At 53.4% G+C, this 19934-nt stretch overlaps 1 protein-coding gene across 4 annotated transcripts in view; it reads right to left on the minus strand.

Annotated features, from left to right (window-relative positions):
• Positions 1-1881: 1881 nt before the first annotated feature.
• The window catches only part of CMKLR1 (chemerin chemokine-like receptor 1), a 38994-nt gene continuing 20941 nt past the window's right edge, over positions 1882-19934 (minus strand). For all 4 annotated transcript variants that reach the window (XM_032602730.1, XM_032602731.1, XM_032602728.1 and 1 more), the window contains exons 2-3: positions 5055-5130; positions 1882-4442 (exon numbers count right to left, since the gene is read on the minus strand). In XM_032602730.1, coding sequence (XP_032458621.1) covers positions 3360-4439 — 1080 coding nt within the window. In that variant the 5' untranslated portion in view covers positions 4440-4442; positions 5055-5130 and the 3' untranslated portion in view covers positions 1882-3359. The remainder of the gene's footprint in view (positions 4443-5054; positions 5131-19934) is intronic.

Raw genomic sequence — 19934 nt, forward strand, 5'->3', positions numbered from 1 at the left:
AAGCCAGCACCACCTAATTTTGCAGATTTCTCGAAGGGCAGCTCTTACGACCTCAGTTCCCTCATCTGTAAAATGGGAAAGACCTGGGTGGTTTGAGTTTGAATGGCCCTGTGGCTCTCATGATTGGTTGCTCTCTTCTCCCACCCATCCTGGCCCCTAAGCTCTCCAAGCTTAAGGGTTTAAGGCAAACTCCTCCCTCAGCCAGCGCCTGGGTCGGTCCCCCCTTCTGAGCCCCTCCCTCTTGTCTTGCTCCTACTTCTTCTCTCCCTTCCCCTTCCCCTCCCCCTCCCCCTCCCTCTCCATCCTCCCAAGGGCTGAAGAAGCTGGGAATTCAGGCAGCAGACCCAGTTCCATTTACTACTGTGTGACCCTGAACAAGTGAGGTCCACCACCTGACCCTCCCTTCCTGCACTCCCCAAGGTGGGTCTGATGGTTCTCTTCTCACAGGACCGTTTTTGAGGGTTTGATGAGATTTTGTGCCTGACACATGGTAGATGCTTGATAAATGCCAGATCTCTTTTCTTCATTGTCCTTCTCTGTTTCCTTTGTGCTTCCCTCCTCCCTCCCTCTCCCCCACCCTCAAACAGCATCTTCTCTGCTTGTCCCTCTGCCCACAGCCCCGTGCCCCCTCCACCCACCCACCAAACCCAGGAAGCAGCACTGAGGCCCCAACTGGCGGGTCCTGGCCCTGGAGGGAGGGCTCTCGGGCACAAAGCGTGTTGGCTGCCTGTGGAGTAATTCAGGTGAACGTGCTTTGTGAACTGCAGGGCCTTTGTATGTGTGACCTGTGGGGTCGTCAGAAGCTGTAGGGACAAGGTTGAAAAGGGTGTTATGGCTGCACTTAAGCATTTGATGGGGAACTACAATCAGAACAGGAAGACTTGGTGGGGCAGCCAGAAAGAGCGAGCCCTGGCTCCGAGGAGGAAAACAGCTGGCTTTCATTTCGTTCCTGTTCATCAGCTTTTCCAATGACAAAATGATTTCCTGGCTTCCCCAGCCTGGCCTGACCTGCACACAGCCCGGAAGGAACGAGAAACTGAGCCCCAAGGAACAGCACGGTCCTCCCCGAGTGGCTGGTGACTGTCTCTGGGGCCTGGAACACGTCCCACTCCATCTTGTGCCCTGGATGCTTCCCCTGTGAAGTTGGGAAAGGGGGTGACAGGGGGCGCTGGGCAATATTTAAAGCTCCCTTAGCTCAAGCTAAGTTCAGATTGCTCAAAACAATCGGAGGCCCCAGTGGGGTCAGTTCAGAGCTGCCTCACCAACACACTGACCCAAGAAGGGAAGGAACAGTTTGTCTCTTAACGAGGTGTGATTCCAAACAGCCCATGGCCTCGGGAACTTGCCGCCCGTGCTGTGTTGATGTTACATCTGTTCACTGTATCTTGTTGAAGTGGCTTCGCAACAAAGAAACTTGGAAGAGAGCAGAATATGGACACTTGGAGGCCAAAGGGCCCTCCCGTCAGGCCTCTCTCCCCACTGCCCTCCCCCAGAGAGCCTGGGGGGACACAGGAGGTGGGAGCCAGGGTGGGTGGCTGTGAATGGATGCCAAGGGAGCTGGGAGCCAAGTACATTTTCTTTGCCACGTTGGATCGTTTTTGAAAACTATTTGCAAAGCTGCCTTTAAAGCCCTTAAGATGTTTACATTAATCTGCTGAGGGATGCATATATATTTATGGTCAAAACCCCAAGCCTCTGCCGACTTATTTGAGCCAGACAGACCTAGGTTCAAACCTAGCCAGACTCTAACAGAGACCTGCTGGGTGCCCTTGGGCAAGTTACTTAAACTCTGAGCCCCAGATGTCTCATCCATAAAAGGGAAGGGATAATTGTACTTAACTCAGGGCTGCTGGGAGGGATAAATGAGATACACATGGAAAGTGCTTAACATAGACGTGCTAAATAAATGTAGGTTACCAGGATAGTCTAGAATATTCTCAGTAGATACATTCTCCATAAAAGAACAGAGTTTCTGGGACCAGACGGAGCTGGGTTCAGACGGGTAACTGTGCCCCTGGCCAGCTGTGTGACGTTGGGTGTGTAACTTCCCTTCTCTGAGCCTCAGCTGTGTCGTTTGTAAATGGGACAATGACACTGCAGCACAGGGAGGTGTGGGTCCCAGAAAAGACAATGTGACTGCACATAGGAGGGGCCCTAGGCCTGTGGGCCCCCCTCGGCCCTGCGTCTCAGGAGCACAGTCCAGTGAGCCAGGCTCCAGATTCTGCTTCAAGCTCGGGGACTGAGCCCTCGGACTCAGCTTCAGCCCGTGAGGTGCTCCGAGGTTGCTTCCTGCAGCTGATTTTGGACTAGCCTCCAGCCAGGCTTTGAGGAAGTTGGGAAGGAGTAGATGTCCCCCACCATCCTCCCATCTGCCTCCTGCCCTGGAGTGTTTTCTTCTGAGCATCTCCAGCAAGAACCAGTGGATCAGGGAAGAGGGAGGAATCCCTGTGATGGGGTGGAGGCTGCTGGTGAAGCTGCCCACCTCGAACCAGCCCAGGGTAAAAAATGCAAAGTGAGAACAGGGCTTGGGACAAGGGGCTGGCATCACCCCCACCCCAAAATAGCTACGGCCCAAAGCACCATCGCCCTGGGAGGTTCGAGGGTGAGTTGATACATGTCACGCACCCTTTGAAAGGTCTTTTCTTTCTTCATTCCTTCCCCCAAACCCCTGAGTCCTCATCACAGCCCTGCTTCTCTTGCCCTCACAAAGAGCCCCATGGCTCCTCAGGACCTGTTGCCTGTCTTTTCAGCTGATCTGAAAGTCAAATGCATGGTCCCGGGAGTTCCTGTGCTCATATGTCACCTTCTCTTCCCAGGGAACCTGGAGAAGGTGTGTGCATTTCCACACACCCTAACCCAGAGGAATGGCTTGAGTGGCAGGATTTCTGGCCAGCTATTGACAGAGGGATATGAGCGAGGCGTGACCTACATCACACTGGGTTTGCTCTGACCTCCTCTGCTCACACCAGGAATGGACCTTGAAAAGCGTTTCTGTCATTCCTGGGAAGCACTCAGGTAGGTAACTGATCCCTCTGTCTTATGCCCAGCCCAGTTCAGTTCATGGCAGTGCTTTTGAGAATTCTCCCTTTTTTGCTTTGCATCAGTCAAGGCTGGTCTCCCAGGATGCACGGGATGCTCTTCCAAGGCTGAGCACCGTAGCATGCTCTGTCCGCCGTGCCCCTGGAAGAAAGGAGTTCTGAGCCCTGGATTCCCAGTTCAAAACACAGTTCAGCCCCATGCAAAATACAGCGGGCATCTGTGGGCGCCCAAGATGTTCTTGCCGTGGTCTTGAGAAGGCGTAGCTTTGAGCCTCCAAGGTTGGGAGTATCCACGGGGGGCGGGGGTGTTCCAGGCGAGGCTCAGAGCATGCTGGTCTCCCTCTCGTTCATGGATGACATCTTGGTGAAACTTCTATGGCTGGGATAGGAGGAGTGGCCTGTGTCCTCACTCAGAGCATGGACCAGACGGGAGAAGAGGGCCACCTTGAACTTCTTGAAGTCCTGACCCACGAAGACGTACAGAATGGGATTCATGCAGCTGTTGGCAATGGCGATGGCAGTGGCCAGGGGCACACCCAGGCTGAAGACGGAGCCAGGCATGGCGCTGTGATGGAGCTCCAGAAGGTACAGCGTGTGGTAGGGGCACCAGCAGAGGAAGAAGGTGATAATGATGGTCACGATGACCTTGAAGGGCTTCTTAGTCTTGGCCAGGCGGTTGCGCCGCAGCTTGCAGACGATGGTGACGTAGCAGGCGGTGATGATGAGCATCGGGGTCAGGAAGCCACAGAGGAAGCGGGTGATGGTCACCGCCACGTGCCGGCCAAAGCCCACAGCGTCCACTTGGGGATGAGTGGTGGCAGACAGGCTGAAGTTGTTAAAGCAGGATATTTTCCCGTGCACATGGGCTGTGTCCCGGAAGACGAGGGATGGGGAACTCAAGAAGAAAGCCAGGACCCAGATGACCATGCAGGCCATGTAAGCCAACCGGACGCTGCGGTGGTTCTGGGACCAGACGGGAAGGAGCACGGAGATGCAGCGGTCGGAGCTGATGACAGTGAGCAGGAAGACGCTGGTGTACATGTTGTGGATGAGCAGGAAGTTGCTGATCTTGCACATGGCTGTGCCGAACACCCAGTGGTAGTCCATGGCGGCGTAGGTGATGTGGATTGGGAGGAAGACGTTGAACAGGAAATCCGCAACGGCCAGGTTGAGGAACCAGACGGTGTTCACCGTCTTCTTCATCTTGCAGGTGGCGATGATGATCACCAAGCCGTTGCCCAGGATCCCGAGGAAACAGATGATGCTGTAGACCACCACCAGGAAGATCCTGACCACCCTGCCTTCCAGGGGAGATAACTCCTCCAAAACCACGACGGGGTCGAAATCATCAGAGTACACGTACTCATAGGTGAGGGAGGTGTTGTTATCCTCATCCTCCATTCTCTGCAAGCGGAGGCAGGGGTCATTAGGGGAACTTTGATGAGAACTGGCTTTAAAAGGTTGACCTTAAAGCCAGCGCAACTGACCGTGTCCTCCCTGGCTGTGAGCAAGGCCAGTTGGGTGGCTTTGCTATTTTATTTACTGGACTAACACCTCTCAGGCACCTCCTATATATCGGGTACTATTCTTTTCATCCTCATAATAACTCAATGAAAGTTGTTACAAACCCCATTTTACAGATGAGGAAACTGAGGCACAGAGAGCTTGAGTCACGTGCCCAAAGTCATACAGCTGGGAAGAGGCAGAGCCAGGAGTCAGGCCCCAGCTTCAGAGTCTGTGGTCCCTCTGGACCACCATGTTTTTGCTTCCTCTCTGGGACCCTCCCCTTTCCCTTACAGTCTAGTGGGAGACAACTATTCATCAAAAAACTCCTCAAATCATGGAAAAAATCGCAACGATGCTAAGCGCAATGAAGGAGAGGTGCGTAGTGCTGCAAACTTGGTTCCGACCGTATTTCCAAAACCCAGGGACCCCTGCACTGACAGTGCACCCACCTCATCCTCGTCCCCCACTGATGCCCTTTGGAGAGATGAGTTCAGATTCCGTGTCCCTTACCGTTCCCTGTTACGACGCCCAAAGCTCTCCAATGTGGGTCCTTGGCCAGTCAGTTCCCAAACACAGCTGGAAACACCTGCAGGGAAGAATGAGGAACAGCAGTTGGCTCTGGATCTAAGAACCAGAGGTTTGGGTGGACCCAGAGCCAGAGGTTGAATGTATTGCTGTTACTCCCACTTTCCAGAGGAGGAAGCAGAGGCTCAGAGAAGCTAAGTGATGTGCCCGAGGTTACCCAGCTGGGAAGTGGTGGAGCCCCCTGAACCCAGGTCAACAGCTGAACCCTTCATCCCAACCCCCATCTCCACCAACCCCCCCCATCCCAGCACATCCAGAGACGAGAGCCTGATTCAGGGATGGGTGCAGGGGAGAGAGTATGGATGGCTCGATACAAATCCACTGCCAGGGCAGGACCCAGAAAACACCATTTCAGGCAGTGTTGGGGACACAGGAGACAAGAAGAGGAACTGCCCAGAGCACCTACTCTGTGCCAAGAACTATAATTTCCTCATCACATTAAATCCTCCCAGAGGTTCTTCCAGGCAGGTGATACTACTCTTGGCTTGGAGCTGCGGAAACTGAGGCTCAGAGAGAAGCATCCTTCTCACCGGGCATCTTCTGGGCCCTCTGTTACCAAGAATTGGGCCCTGGTGTCACAACGGTCCAATGAGACAGACACAAATACATTCCCTGAGCATCTACTATATGCCAGAAAGCTGAACTGGTACTTCATACAATCCCCATAACAACCTTGTTGGATATTTTCCCAATGTATGGAAGAAGGAACAAAGATTGGAGAGTTTGCAAGCTTGGGAGATCTTGGAGGAGGTGGTCTCATGCATCGTTCACACCCAGCCTTGGCCACCTGCCAGCTCTGTGGCTTTGGACACACGACTTCTCCTCTCTGAGCCTCGGTTTCCTCATCAGTAAGATGGGAATACTCACTACTTCACGGAAAGGATGTAAGGATTACAGGCAATCAGGAATTTGGAGCATTTGGCTCAGTGCTGGCACACTCGATAAATATTAGCGATTACATTGCAACCCAAGGGTAAACAGCTGAATTCTGAGCTGGAATCCGAGCCCAGGGCGCTGACAACCCAGAGCCCATGCACTTTCCACCACCCATGTCCTCCCCATCTGACAAATGGGCTCTAAACAAGATGTCTCAGCCTGGCGACACTGGCAATCGACACTTCATTATAAGTAAGTCCAACCCTTCTCCATATAAATTCATCATTGCTGCTTGATGGGCTTGAGGTTGTATTTTATTGCATAAAAGTCATCTTTCGCTTTTTATTAAATAAAAGCCACTTGGAAATTTCCATTGAGGACTCTGGGCTCAAAGGAGTGGGCTGCATCATCCCGCTCTACAGCCTGGGTGAAGAATCCGGAAGTGTCCAACCAGGGGTCCCCAAGGACTTCCTGTGGGATGCGGAGAGAAGACGGGGAGGCAGCAGCTGCCCCCTCCCCCAACGCCCACAACTGGGGGAAACGTCACAGGTGTTCACGATAATAATGTATGTGCTGAGCATGTGATTCAGATGGTCTCACTTTGACCCAGGAGGGGCCACAGCGAGGCTGAAGGAGATGAAGACCCTTGCCCAAGACATCTGGGCAGGGGGGTGGGAGAGCCTGGATTTGAACCAGGTCTGCAGAATGTGGGATCTTGCCCGCCACTCCACGCTGCGAAATCGTGATCTCATGACAGCCACCGAGTGTGTCCTTGAGGAAGCAAGGAGCATGCCCGCGTTCCCTGTTCCGGGCTGTGCCCGATGCAGGGACGAGGCCATGGCTTCCCAGGTTGCTTTTCCACAGGGGCTCAGTCACAAGGGACAAGACAGAGGTGGTGCTGTGTCCTGAGCAAGGCCAGGCTGCACCCAGGGAGCCCCCCGGAGGGGCATCCCCTATGCTGGGCATTGGAGACTTCCTGTGGCAGGTGGGCTATGGGCTGAGGTTTTTTTTTGTTTTGGGGGGCGTTTTTTTGCTGTACGCGGGCCTCTCACTGTTGTGGCCTCTCCCGTTGCGGCGCACAGGCTCCAGGCGCACAGGCTCCAGACGCGCAGGCTCAGCGGCCATGGCTCACGGGCCCAGCCGCTCCGCGGCACGTGGGATCTTCCTGGACCGGGGCATGAACGGCAGGCGGACTCTCAACCACTGCGCCACCAGGGAAGCCCGTACGAGCTGAGTTTTAAAGGGCAGTTGTGAGTTAAGACGGGAAGGAGGGAGGAGGGAGGGCATGCCAGGCCGTCTCCCCCGCCCCCGCATCCCCCCCTCATTAGCGGGGCGGGGGGGGGCCGGTGTCTGAGCCCCCAGAGGAGGGCGAAGAGCAGCAAGGTCTCAGGACCCAGCAATTGGCACTGAAGCAGCTGCAGAAATGCGACATCACATCTGGCTCTCCGGCTGGGCTGGAAGCAGCTCGGGGTCGGAAGTCACAGGTCTTTTCATCTTTGAGCAGGGTGGAGGCCAGGCTGGGCCTGCACAGGGTGGTGCTGACATCCCCCGGCATGTCTGTCCAACTACTCCTCACCCCTCATCCCCCCAGAAATGTCAGTGTCCCCCACAGGTGTGTGCCCTTCCCCTCCACTCCCCCCTGCCTGAGCCCCTGGGATCTCCCTGCAGGGGGGCGCCAGTCACAGGTTTGCCCTCAGCCTCAGCCTCTGCTCTATCCCGACGTACATCCCTCCTGTCCTGTACTGCCCCCAGCCTGGGCAGTAGAGCAGAGCAGTCAAGGACACAGACCTTGGGGCCCGGCCTAGCTACCAGCGTCCAAATCCTCCTCCTTCATGAACTCCCTGTGACCTTGAGCCACTCAGGTATCTTCTCTGTGCCTCAGTTGTCTTATCTATAAAATGGGTATGATCGTAATAGTTCAAATGGTTGAGAGGATTAAATGTCACATGCAAAGTACTAAGAACAGGGTCTCTTATGGGGTAAGCACTATGTTTTTACTGTCATTATTACTGTTGTTATTATTATCATCACTTTCCCCCCTCAGTCTTCTACTCTTAACTCCCTTCTAAAATGGCCTTTGCCATTCTAAAATGGTGGGAGGGGCCAGGAAGGCCAGAGGACCTGTGCATCTTGCCCGCTTGTCTCCCCAGCTCTGGGTTCAAGGGCAGGTCAAGGGCGATACAGGCAAGAATTTGCTTCTCTAAGCTCCAGTCTCCTCACCTCTCCAGAGGGGTAAGAACCCTTCCCTCATTGCTGTTGGAAGGGTCATAAGAAATGACAATGACTCCTTTGCCAATCGTAAAGAGCTGTAAAATTCTCATTGTTCAGATTCCTTAAACCCTCTATAACCAGGAAGCTTAGGAAAAAAGGGTATAAGTATACATACATAATATGTGTATACTAACATTGTATATATAATATGTGTATGGCTAACATTTATTTGAGCACTCCCTATATGCTATTGTGCTCTGTAATAGCCTTACAAGGATACATTAGCTTGCAGTTAGGAAAACTGAGGTTCAGAGAGGTGAAGCAACTTGCCCGAAGCCACACAGCTGGGAAATCTGACCCCAGAGCCTGACTTCCAAGGATCCCAAGTGAAAAGTCTCTTGGGTTCCCCCTGCTTCCCTGAGAGATTAGGAGTCCCAATCCCACCTCTCTGAGCTCTCTAAGCCTTAGCTTTGAACCCTGAGAGCCCAGACCTTCATCACATTCTTGATCCTCCCATGGAGCTGCCTTCCCCGGTCTCCCTTTGCCTTGCCTTCAAGGTCCCTACAAGCAGCTACCACAGGGAAATCACATCTGTGATGCTGTATTAGTCCTGGACAGTGATGCTACCCACTGCCTCTCTCAAGGTGCCCTTTATGAAGTTCCCTGCCCAGTGAGAAATGCCCTGGAGAATTCAAGGTAAGGAAAAACATTATTTCCTCTGAGGAACTAGGCTGCTTCCTCAATCTTAATAAACAAAGTTCTACAAAGGATCATGGTTCCCTTTTTGATGTGGCAAGAGTCACATCTGCACGTCAGAGGCAGCAAGCCCATCCATCCTGCTGGTCTGCAGTTCCTGCATTGGTTTGGGTTGGCTCTGATGTCTACATCTAGCTATACTTCATGTTGGTTTTAGTTCCTTGTGATAGATAAATCGGGGCACACTCTAGCCCAAACATTGTACCAAGCTTTTTAGTGGCATTCGCTCATACGTCCCCAACAAACCCCAGCAGTAGTACTGCTGTTACTCCCAAGGTAAAGGTAAGGAAGTGAGGCTAAGGCACAGTCAGCTAGTAGCCAGTTCACACCCAGGTTGCTGGGACTCTGTGCCCTGCTCTTAACCATCTTGCTTTCCAGGAAGTGGAGCACATCTTTCCATGTCTGTTCACACCCTGGCTGATGCCCCAGGGTCCCCAGCTCCACCCTCCCGGGAAACCTCCTCTTTGCTCCCCTTTCTTAGCCCCTCAAGGAACCCATGTTCCCCAGTTTTGAGGACAATCTGGCTGAGGTCTGGGGCACAGATGGGAATCGTTTGCCAAAGCTGACACTGTCCATCACAGCCCAGGCGGGCAAGCGAGCCTGTAGCCAGACTGTCCTTCTTTCTGCCCTCGGCTCCCCAGGGAGCCCAAGGGACAGATGAGCTGTGCTGGCGCGGCTCCCAGATTCTTCGTGTGATCCCAAACTCACACCCATTTGGAACCAGGACCTAGAGCTGATCTGCTCTGAGGCTCCTGAGACAGACTCTCCAAGCCCGTCTTGGCAGTCCTTTCTTTGGGACAGTTCCCATAGGTCCCCAGAAGGGGATGCCAGGGAGGAGGTGGTAGGGGAGGCAGGAGACCCGCTATGACACCGGAGCAAGTTTCTTCCCCATCTCTGAGCCTCGGTTGTGCCATCTGAAAAATGGGAATGATAACCCCTGCCCTGCTTACTTCTCAGGACCGGTGGGAGCACGCATTAAGGCCCTTCAGCTTGTCCCAGGCTTGGTGAGGATGATGGAGAGAGACCCAATGTGAGTCAAGGCCCTGGGAGGTCTGAGAGCTCCACTTTGTGGAGTGACAAAGCTTCCCGAAGTGAAGTAACACATTTGCTACGTGGCATCTGCCAAAAATCAAAATCACTCTTTTTTTCAGGGTGTAAGAGTTTCTATTCCCTTTTAAATTTCCTCTACAAGTTCAAACTCATCTCTGAAAACCAGGCTCCTCTCCAGCTGGTTTTCCCTTGGCATCCCTCCCCCCACCCCCTGCAGTGGGTTAAATGTCTTCCCTCAAAAAAAAAAAGATAGTTCACCAGAACCTGCAAATGTGACCTTATTTGGAAAAAAGGGTCTTTGCAGATGTAATTAACATAAGGATCTCAAGATGAGATCATCTTGGATTCAGGTGGACTCTAAATCCAATGACAAGTGTCCCTATAAGAGGAAATGACAGAAGGAGGTTTGACACAGAAACAGAGAAGGCCATGTGAAGAGGGAGGTGGGGCCTGGAGGGATGCAGCCAGGAGCCAAGGAACACCCAGAGCCCCAGAAGCTGGAAGACACAAGGAAGGGTCCTCCCCTAGAGACTTCAGAGGGAGCACAGCCTGCGATGGCTTGTTTTCAGACTTCTGGCCTCCAGAACCACGAGAGAATATACATTTCTATCGTTTTAAGCCACCCGGTGTGCAGTAATTTGTTACAGCAGCCCTAGGACACTAATACACCTCCGTTCTGGCTCCGCCAGCACCCTGCTCCCCACTGCGGAGCACGCAGTATTTATATGATTATTACTGGCTTCACACATCTGACTAGATTGCAAGCTACCTGAGGGGGAGGACTGGGTCTTATTCAGGCTCCGTATCTCAGGTCAGAGCAGGATGTGGGCACCAAGTGGGTCCTCGGGATATTGCTGTGTCCTCACATGGTCTCCCCTGTGTGCGTGTCCTAATCACCTCTTCATATAAGGACATCAGGCAGATTGGGTTAGGGCCCACCCTAATGACCTCACTTTTCCCTAATCACCACTTAAAAACCCTGTTCCAAATACAGTCACATTCCCAAAGTACTGGGGTTTAGGACGTCAGCATATGAATTTGGGGGAGGGGACACAATTCAGCCCATAACACCTACATAGTTGTCATTATTGTTAGAACTTAACATTGCTATTTGCTGTTCCTCCAGATCGCTCCCTCTGTACTGAGGTTGCCAACTGGAATGTACAGGGAACGCCTTCCTGCAAATCAGAAAACACAGCAACCCCAGCAGAAAAATGGGCTAATGATAGAAACAGGTAATTTACAGGAGGGAAACCTCTAAACCCAGGTATTAGACAAACTGATCATCAAAGACATGCGAATGAGAACTGTGGAAAGGTTCCAGAAAGCTGGGATGGAGACCCCCTGGGGCTGGCACAGGCTTCATGCCTTGCTGCTGGTACCCGTGAACCCCTGCGTGCCCCCCAGCTTATGTGCGGTGTTTGGAGGGGCATGCCTTAGCATTGGTTCTCCAGAAGCAAACCTCACATAAGCCTTCCTGCAAAGGTGATTATTAAGGAAGTGTTCCAGGAAAACCCAGTAAGGGAGTGGAGAAGTAGGATTAGGAAAGGGAGGAGGTCCGACAAGGGGGCAACGCCAGGCAAAATCCCCGGGGAAGGTGGCTTGGTTCATGCCGCGGTCAGGGAACAATGGAGGTTGAATTCCAGAAGGCTATTTATATCCCTCCATCCTGCCCGAGGCCGGTCGGCAGTCCCAGGCCCTCCCAGTGCCCGAGGGCCAGTCCTCCGACAAAGAGCCACAGGTGCCGGCTGTCAGTAGCGAGAGCTCACGGGGAGGCTGTGTGCCCCAAAACGGTCAAAGATCCAGGCGTCTCGGGCAGCGCAGGGGCATCTGCTGACGGCTGGAAGCTGGAAGCTGCTTACGTCCAGTGTGGGAGAGGCAGAAAGCTACGCAGCTGTTAGAAGCAACAGATTAGCAAGTGTACTCACAGCGAAAGAACGCGGCTATTTAAAACCACCTACCCAAATAGCACTTAAGTACACTGAAAACAAGCCTCCAAAAGCAGTAACACACTTTCTGCAAGAACAGGGCCAAATAACGAGATACACGCTGAACAGATTAGAATAGCTCCTTGGGTGCGGGGGTGGGAGGGAGAGGGAGAAGGAAAAGGGGAAAAAGGAAATGAATGCAGAGAAGAATGAAAATAAGACAAGGGCGGGGGCTTCAGAGGCCTCTGAGGCAGATGGGGATGGGTGGAGGGGTGTCATTATGTCAGCCTTCCCTCCCCTCCTGAGGTCCAGAAAAACCCAAAGCAAACAAACACACACCCCAAATTCCTGCCCCCGGGGTTCAGGCTTGGGCAGTGACCAGCCCATGCCTGGGTCACTGAATCTCTCATAAAGCCACATTGGGCAGGGGAAGGACCAAACAAGCAGCCTTGTCCCTGCCCGGGGCCTTGAGAGCCCCGCCCTGCCAGCCTTCTCCATCAGGCTGGGAATGAACTTGGATGAGCCCACAAAAGGAACAGCATCAACCCAGTCAGAGGTGGCTGTGCGGTGGCCAAGGGCCGATTCCTCCTGTCGGAGGCCAGATAGACCAGGCAGAAGACCCTGCACAGATGGTCCTGCCCTGCCCACCTGGCCAGGGCAGACAGACCTTTGCTGGGGAAGGGGTGGGAGAGCTCAAGGCCACATCTGGTTCCTCCCACCACAGAGAGCAGAAGCCTCAGACAGATGTTCTTTGCTTAGTTTTTATTAAGCAAATGTGTATAGAGCCCTCACCAAATTCCAGGCACGGTTCTAAGCACTATTACCGAAGAGGAAATTGTGCCAGAGAGGTTAAGTGCCCAAGGTCACACAGATAGCTCAGGTAAGCAAGATAGGCCAAATTCGTCATTCCAGACAGGAAGGAGCTCAGAGCCCGGTGAACTGCCAAACCCACTCTCCTTCCTTGTCCACTGCCTCGCCTCCTTGGGACATTCCAGAATCCTCTAGTCATTGCCCCAGTGGAACCTCCCAAGAGTCCCCACGAGGTCAGGGTGTGCATTTTCCAGGTGGGGCAAGACGAGGCTCCCCTGGGTTTCCCCCAAGCCCCCGTGCCTCTAGGTAATGGCCTTAAGGGGAGCATGTCACATCCCAGGTGCTGCAGGAAAAGCCCTTTGGAGGGGGGCTCATTCATTCATCCATCCTTCAAGGATGCGTGGAGCCTGCTGCCCCCTGGCCCAGGAGAGGAGGCCAGGGTGCCATGGGCACAGCTCTTCCCACCTGGACCTCCCCCTAACCCTGCAAGGTCACTGTCTTCAGTCCTGATTTACCGAGGGGATGTCTGAGGCCAGGCAGCAGTGGGAGAAGGGTCATCTGCCTGCAGTCACACACCTGGTTAGTGGCAGTGCAGGAATTTGAACACAGGTCCTTAGGAATCCAGGGCCCCACCTCCTCCAGCTGCCACCTGCTGGCCTATGTCCCCTGGGCTCAGGGGACAGCAGGGCTGAGAGCCATCTGGGCGGCAGACGTGGCCTTCAGCTTCCTCTCCGTGTCGTTGCCACGCCCCTCTACCAGACTCTGCAAAGGACTTGCTCCCTTTCTGTCCGAGTCTGGTCTCTCCCTGCTTGCTTCTCCGTCGTCAGCCTCTATCTTGGTCTCTCTCCCTTTGTCTTGTCTTGTATTCTCTGTCTGTCCCTGTCTCTGTGTCTCGCCCTGCCTCTCACTTCTCTGTGCAGTCTCCCTGTCTTCTCTTTGTCTCCCTGTTCCCTCCCTCTCTCCCCACTCTCCCGCCTGAGAAGCCAACCCCTCACCTTCTGGCATCACTCACCTATGTGCCTAGCGGGCTACACCGCAGGCTGCCACCCTGTCTCCCAGACCGCTGCCTTCCAGCTGCTGCGTCTCCAGCCTATGGCTAACCGTCTCCTGGCTGCAGGCCCCAGGCCGAGTGCAGGGGCTTTATCAGGGCCCGTGGGCGTGGGAGCCCATCGGGGAAACTGGTAACTCTTCCCCCCATGTTTGCCCTGGCTCCTGTCCGCGTCTCCCACCTCCCCCATGGCCCACCCTGACAGTCCGGGCCGGGCGGCCCCGGATGCCTCTCCTCCAGCTTTCAGAGCCTCCAACAGGCTCTCAGGAGCTGGGAGGCCCCTCAGAGGACATTCTGTTTTGTAGCCGGGGAAACGGAGGTCCAGGAGAGGGACTGACCCTCCCTAAGCCTCAGAGAAGAGGGCCTTAGCCTGTCTTGCCCGTGATGTATCCCAGAGCCTAGAAGCCAGCCTGGTGCTTGACACACCTTAGGCCTCAGCACTCCGCCCTCAGGCCCTCAGCTTGTGACATAGATTTGCAAATGAAGCCTCACTCAGAGAGGTGAAGTGACTCACCCGAGCTCACACAGCCTTTAAGCATCAGCCCAGGGTTTGAACCAAGGACCCTCTGACCCCCAAACCTTGGCTATTTCTACTTGCCCAAGATCACAGCCTGAGCCAGCAGGTGAAACATAATGGGGCCTTCCAGGCACCACTCTCCCTGTCACAAATGTCCCTCCTCGGCAGTGTCCCCACCTCCCCCAGGCCCTGCCAGCCAGCTTTGGTCCTGATACCTTGGCCTCTGCCACAGTCCCCTGTCTGGTCCCGTCCACCAGTCCCTCATCCTTCAGGGCAGAGAGAGGGGGCCTCGAGCCCCACCGCCGGCTCCACGAGATACTCAGGGGTTACCATCCCTGGATCCCTAGCCCTGAGAGACTCGGGAATCTCGAAACTGCACGGCAGCAGCTGTTCCAGCCACAGCCCTGGCTGCCAGCGCTGGGACAGAATTAGCTCTGTGTTGGGAGAAAATTTCCTCCCTGGTCCCACGCCCACACCCGGGAGCTCGGGCTGAGTCACCGTAGTGGGGATCGAAGGAGCTGGCTGCCCAACAACCTACCCCATTTTCTTTGGGTTGGGATGGGGCTGCGTTTGGGCTTAGGACTCTGCAGCGGTGGGAAAAAGCAAGGAGCTTATGCCCTTCGACGTGGGCAACCTGCTTGCCCAGAGGCCCCAGGAAACCTCCAGTGCCTGACGGGAGCACTGAAGCAGGAAGACTGCCCCCACCCCCCCACCGCCACCGCCAAATGTCCACTCCGCTGCCTGGATCCCCCCCATTAGAATGATCCATGCCTTCTCCCCAATGTGCTGTCTTCAAATTCACTGCTCCCTGCTCTGTGCCCTGCAGGCTGAGCTGTAGGAATAATATTATTAACTCCCTGCCCTCTGACCTCCAGTTGACTCAATCCATGAAGGCCCAGCAGGGGCTGCAGGACAGGAAGAAAGCAGGTCAGGTGTTTATTGTCCCAGTGCCCTCCCTGCAGGGTCTCCATGAGTCTGTCACAGCTACACAACCTGGGTCCCAGTAAGCAGTCCCTCCCTGACCCCTCGGCCTAAGGGCAGGAAGGTCTCCTTGTATCTTAGACCTGGGGTCTAAGATACAAGGATACATCATTTAGGCTGTCCACACTTTCTAAGTCCTCCCTTGCCTAAGCACTCATCAAGTCCTCATTTGAGTGGGTCATCTGTTTCCCGCTGAGACCCTGACCCAGAATCCAGACTCTCTGTGTCTCCCCCTCTGACACCCACACGTCTGTTTCCTAAACAGCTCACAAATCTGTCCATCATTTCTGCCCGCCTGGGTGAGTGCTAGAGATCCCTAACCAGCATGTCACTTCCACTATAATTTCATTTTCCACCTAGTAGCTGGAGAGACCATTTCAAAATGCAAACCGCATCACAGCTCTCCCTGCTTAAAAGCCCCTGCCTACCCTAGGACTGAGCGGAGGCTGGACCCCAGCCCCAGAGAGAATCCTGACTGGGAAGCAGATTCCTGGCCCAGGTAGAGGGCGGACTCTTCCTTGCAAACCCAGCCCCACTATTTTACTGCAGACCCAGCAGCTATTCCAGCCACAAAAGACCCCCAAGATTGTTTGGATGTATGTGTCTCTTTGGACATATGTCCAAGATTGTTTGGACGTATGTCTCTCTTTGTTTGGACGTATGTCTCTCTTTGTTTGGACGTATGTCTCTCTTTCCAGGCCAAAAGGCTACTCTGGCCCCCACCGTGGGTCCAATGCACAAACACTACGAATTCTCCCGGCCACTCAGCTTACATCCAAAGCGGTCAGGGAAATAGCCTGGGTCTCTCCCCCGTAAACAGTGCCCCAGCCCCTGGAGGTGGCCTGTAAACAGATTTTCTCCCATGCTTATAACCCACTGGACTGGGAGGCCCGGCATCCCGTTCGCTTAATCACCTGAAGTCAGCCTTGAGTCCACTCACGTAAATAATCCCCAAGCTGTGTACACAGAGTATCTGGAAAGCAGCAGGCACAGGGGTTTTACGTGAGCCGCTCAGGATGTGGTCGGAGGAGGCTGCCAGTGGTGGTCGCCGTCTCCCCAGTGCTGGCAATGCCCTCAGTGTTCTGCTCATGGCGTGGGCTTGGAGCCCAGACTCTGAGTGGCTCCTGGGTGCCCTGCGAGTTGTCATAGTTCCAGCCCCTGTCCCCCTAAATCCAGGCCAGCACAGCCCACCTTCAGCCCTGAGGGCCAGGCTGCATCTGATACCGCCCCAGAGCATGGCTTCTCCTCTGGGTACCTTGAGATGCGTGGAAGGGAGCAGCCAAAGGAACTGTCCCCATCTTTAGTGCCCCAACCTGCTGCGGGAAAGAAGGGCGAGGAAGCTGAAGACTGGCCTCATCTGCTTTTGCAGCCCCTCCCTCTCTCTCTGTTACTCTGAGAACCTTACCAGGCCCCTGAAAGTCACTCCTGGACATTCTGGTAAAGAGCTTTTGACCCTAGAATGCCAGGGTTAAATATTATAATAATCACCAAAATATCAATATTTTATTGAGCACCTACTATATATGCCAGGACATTGAGAAGCACCTTATGTGTATCATCTCACACAAACCCAGGGGGATGATTATGGCCATTTTAGAGTTGAGGAAGCCAAGGCCAGAGAGGTTAAGAGTCTTACCCAAAGTCACGTGGCTAGTGAGAGGCAGAGGTAGGATTTGAACCCAGATTAAGAATACAGTACTCTTTCTTTTATACCTTACAGGATCTACTTGGCAAATGTCTTTAGATAAATCCCTGACCATTTGGGGCCTTGGTTTCCACAACTATAAAACAAGGAGGTTGGAGTTGATGGCATCAAAGGCTCTCTTCCAGCTTTAAAATATGCCATAATTGAACGGGCCAAGTGTCTGTCTATTCCTAGCCTTGTGCCCATAAAAAGACAGCATGGCTCAGCTCCACGCTGTGTGACCCTAGACAAGTTGCTTTACCTCTCTGAGCTATAGTAGGGTTGCCTATAAAATGGCAATAATAAAACCTTCCTTTCAGAAAATCCAGGAATCTGGATGAAGCGATCTCTTGGGACCCCTTGCAGGATTAAGATCTCTGGGATGGAAGTTCAAGGTTAATTTACAAGCCTCCCCACCACAAAGACCCCAAGTCTGGGGTCCTTACTGACTGTGACAGTGTTGTCTCAGACTCGCCCCCCTCCCCCTTCCCAGCTGCACAGTGGCTAAAAGCCCATACTTGAAAGTCAGCCAGACCAGGTTTAAAGGCCCTTCCTCATTCAGTGGCTGTGGACATATTACCTCTCTTCTCCAAGCCTCAGTGTGCTCATTGGTAAAATGGGGCTGATATTATTACCTCCCTCCTAGGGTTACCGTGAGCATATCACAAAACGATGAGGTGAACGTGGTATCTGGTGCGCAGCAGGTGCTCAGCAAACGTTTGTATAGAAAAATCAGATGGTGACGTGCCTGTGAGATCCGGTAGCATCCCTGTCTCATGGAGGGAGGGGAGAAAGCCAGGCCGAATATCCAGTTTGCAGATGCTGAACCAAAGCAAAGGGCTGTGTTACCAGGAAACTCACAGAGCTCAAAGATGAGCCTGGATGGTGTCTGGAAGTAGAGGAGGGCTGGGAGCCAGCCAGCGGTTGCTCTCAGCCTCCTCCTTCCAGACCAGATGCCGCCCGGGGCCGGATGAGGAAACGGTGGCTACTGCCATTCCCTCCCCGTCTCGGCCCCTTCTCCCTTCCTGGCATCCCCACATCCTCTGCCAGAGCTTCTGCAAAGCATTTTTCAACTTGACTATAGTCCCTCGGTTAAAACAAGCATTGTCCCACTTCCGGCCGCACAGGGCATTAAAGCATAACAAGGAGGTGCCCGGGCTATGTGGCCTCGGGCCCATTCTCCACATCTCCAACCTTCCGTTTCCAACCTGGCACACAGAGATGGCCCAACATACTGGGAAGATGAAGGAAAATGATTATATGAAGCACCTAGCAAAACAGCCAGCCGCTCATAGGGCCTCAGACGATGCCAATTCCCCCTTATGCCCATTTAACAGATAAGAAAACTGAGATTCAAACAAGTTTCATGATCTTTCCCAAAGTTACCCAGAAACTGAGCAATGGGTATAACCAGGAGCTCTAGGCTGGACTTTGGGCTTCTCCTCTCCTGGTTTTCCCTGGAATCATTTTCCGTATCACTTAGAACTAGATTTCAATTCCACCTCCAGCACTTAGAGGCTGTGTGACCTTGTATAGGTTGCTTCACCTCTCTGAGCCTCAGGCTCCTCATCCATAGCATCTTTCTCTAGGAGTTGTGAGGATACAGTAAAACAAGGCTGGTAAAGTGCTTGGCATTGTGCCTGCCATGATCACAATTACCAATACTATTAATACCAGTAATTAGTAATATTACAGGAAAGGGAGGGATTTATCTCACAGCGGTAAAACTGGAAAATATGTTTCCACCCTCTTGGTGGGGTCCTTTATTTTAGGATCCAAGGAGAACTTGGCAGGACACAGCCTTTTCTAGAATTCCCAGAATGTCAGGGAACATTGGGTAAATTGGAGACACCAGGAGGCTGCAGCGTCACGTCACAGACCCCTTTCCAGCCTTCTCCCATGTCCCATCTGCTGGTCGCCTAAGCAGCCCTGAGGCCCCAGCACATCTAGACGAGAGCAGCCCCGCCCAGGCCCCTCACTGTCTGCCCAAAAGCCCTGTTCACTCCGGGCCACTTTGTTTCGGAGACTTCCTGCCTCTGGCCTGGAACGTTCTCCTCCATGGCCCTGTCACAGGAGGAAGTGTGCGCAGCATGGGCCTGGGGTTCCAGGAGTGCGGTTTGGCACCTTTGCCTGGGAGAGGTCAGAAAACAGAAGCCTTATTGGAGGGTGAGGGAGGGGAAGGGAGGGCGAGGTGGGGTCCCTTCCAGACAGGCTGACTCAAACCCTCCAGGAGGCTGAGAAACTTCCCACAGATGGCCTTGACATTGGGCTAACGGAAAGCTCAGAAGGCCAAGGATTCTTCCCTGCAATTCTCCGATCCTCCTCTCTCCCTTCCTCCATCCTTCCAAGAAATATTTATTAAACACCTATTGTGTGCCAAGCCCAGATCCAGATCCAGATCCAGGGGCTACAGCAGGGAACAAAATGGACACATTGCTTCCCTGGAGGGGCTGGCATTCTCAAGGGTGAGGATTGGGCAACAAACAGATAAACAAATTTGTAATAAAGAGGACAAACACCTCTAGAGCCAAACTGCCTGGGTTTGAACCCCTGCCCTGCCATTCACCAGCTGCGTTACTGTGGGCAAGTCACCACATCTCTCTGTGCCTCAGTTTCCTCATCTGAAAAATGGGAGTGATAGCTCTTTCCTCATAGGGTTGTTACGAGGATTAAATGAGTTTATGTTGGTAATGTTTAGAAGCATGCCTGGTTCATTGGAAGCAGTATGGAAGTGCTGGAAAAATGAAACGAATATAACAGATGATGATATATGCTATGAACTAAAATATAAAGAGGAGTGGGGCATAGAGATGGGGGCGGGGTGCTATTTTAGGCAGAGTGTTCCAAGAAGGCCTCTGATACGGAGACCTTTGAGCAGACTTGAATACAGGGAGAGGGAGACATATCACTATCTGATGGAAGAGCACTTCAGGCAGTGGGAAGG

Source organism: Phocoena sinus, chromosome 14 (assembly GCF_008692025.1).
Source record: "Phocoena sinus isolate mPhoSin1 chromosome 14, mPhoSin1.pri, whole genome shotgun sequence".
Classification (NCBI taxonomy): domain Eukaryota; kingdom Metazoa; phylum Chordata; class Mammalia; order Artiodactyla; family Phocoenidae; genus Phocoena; species Phocoena sinus.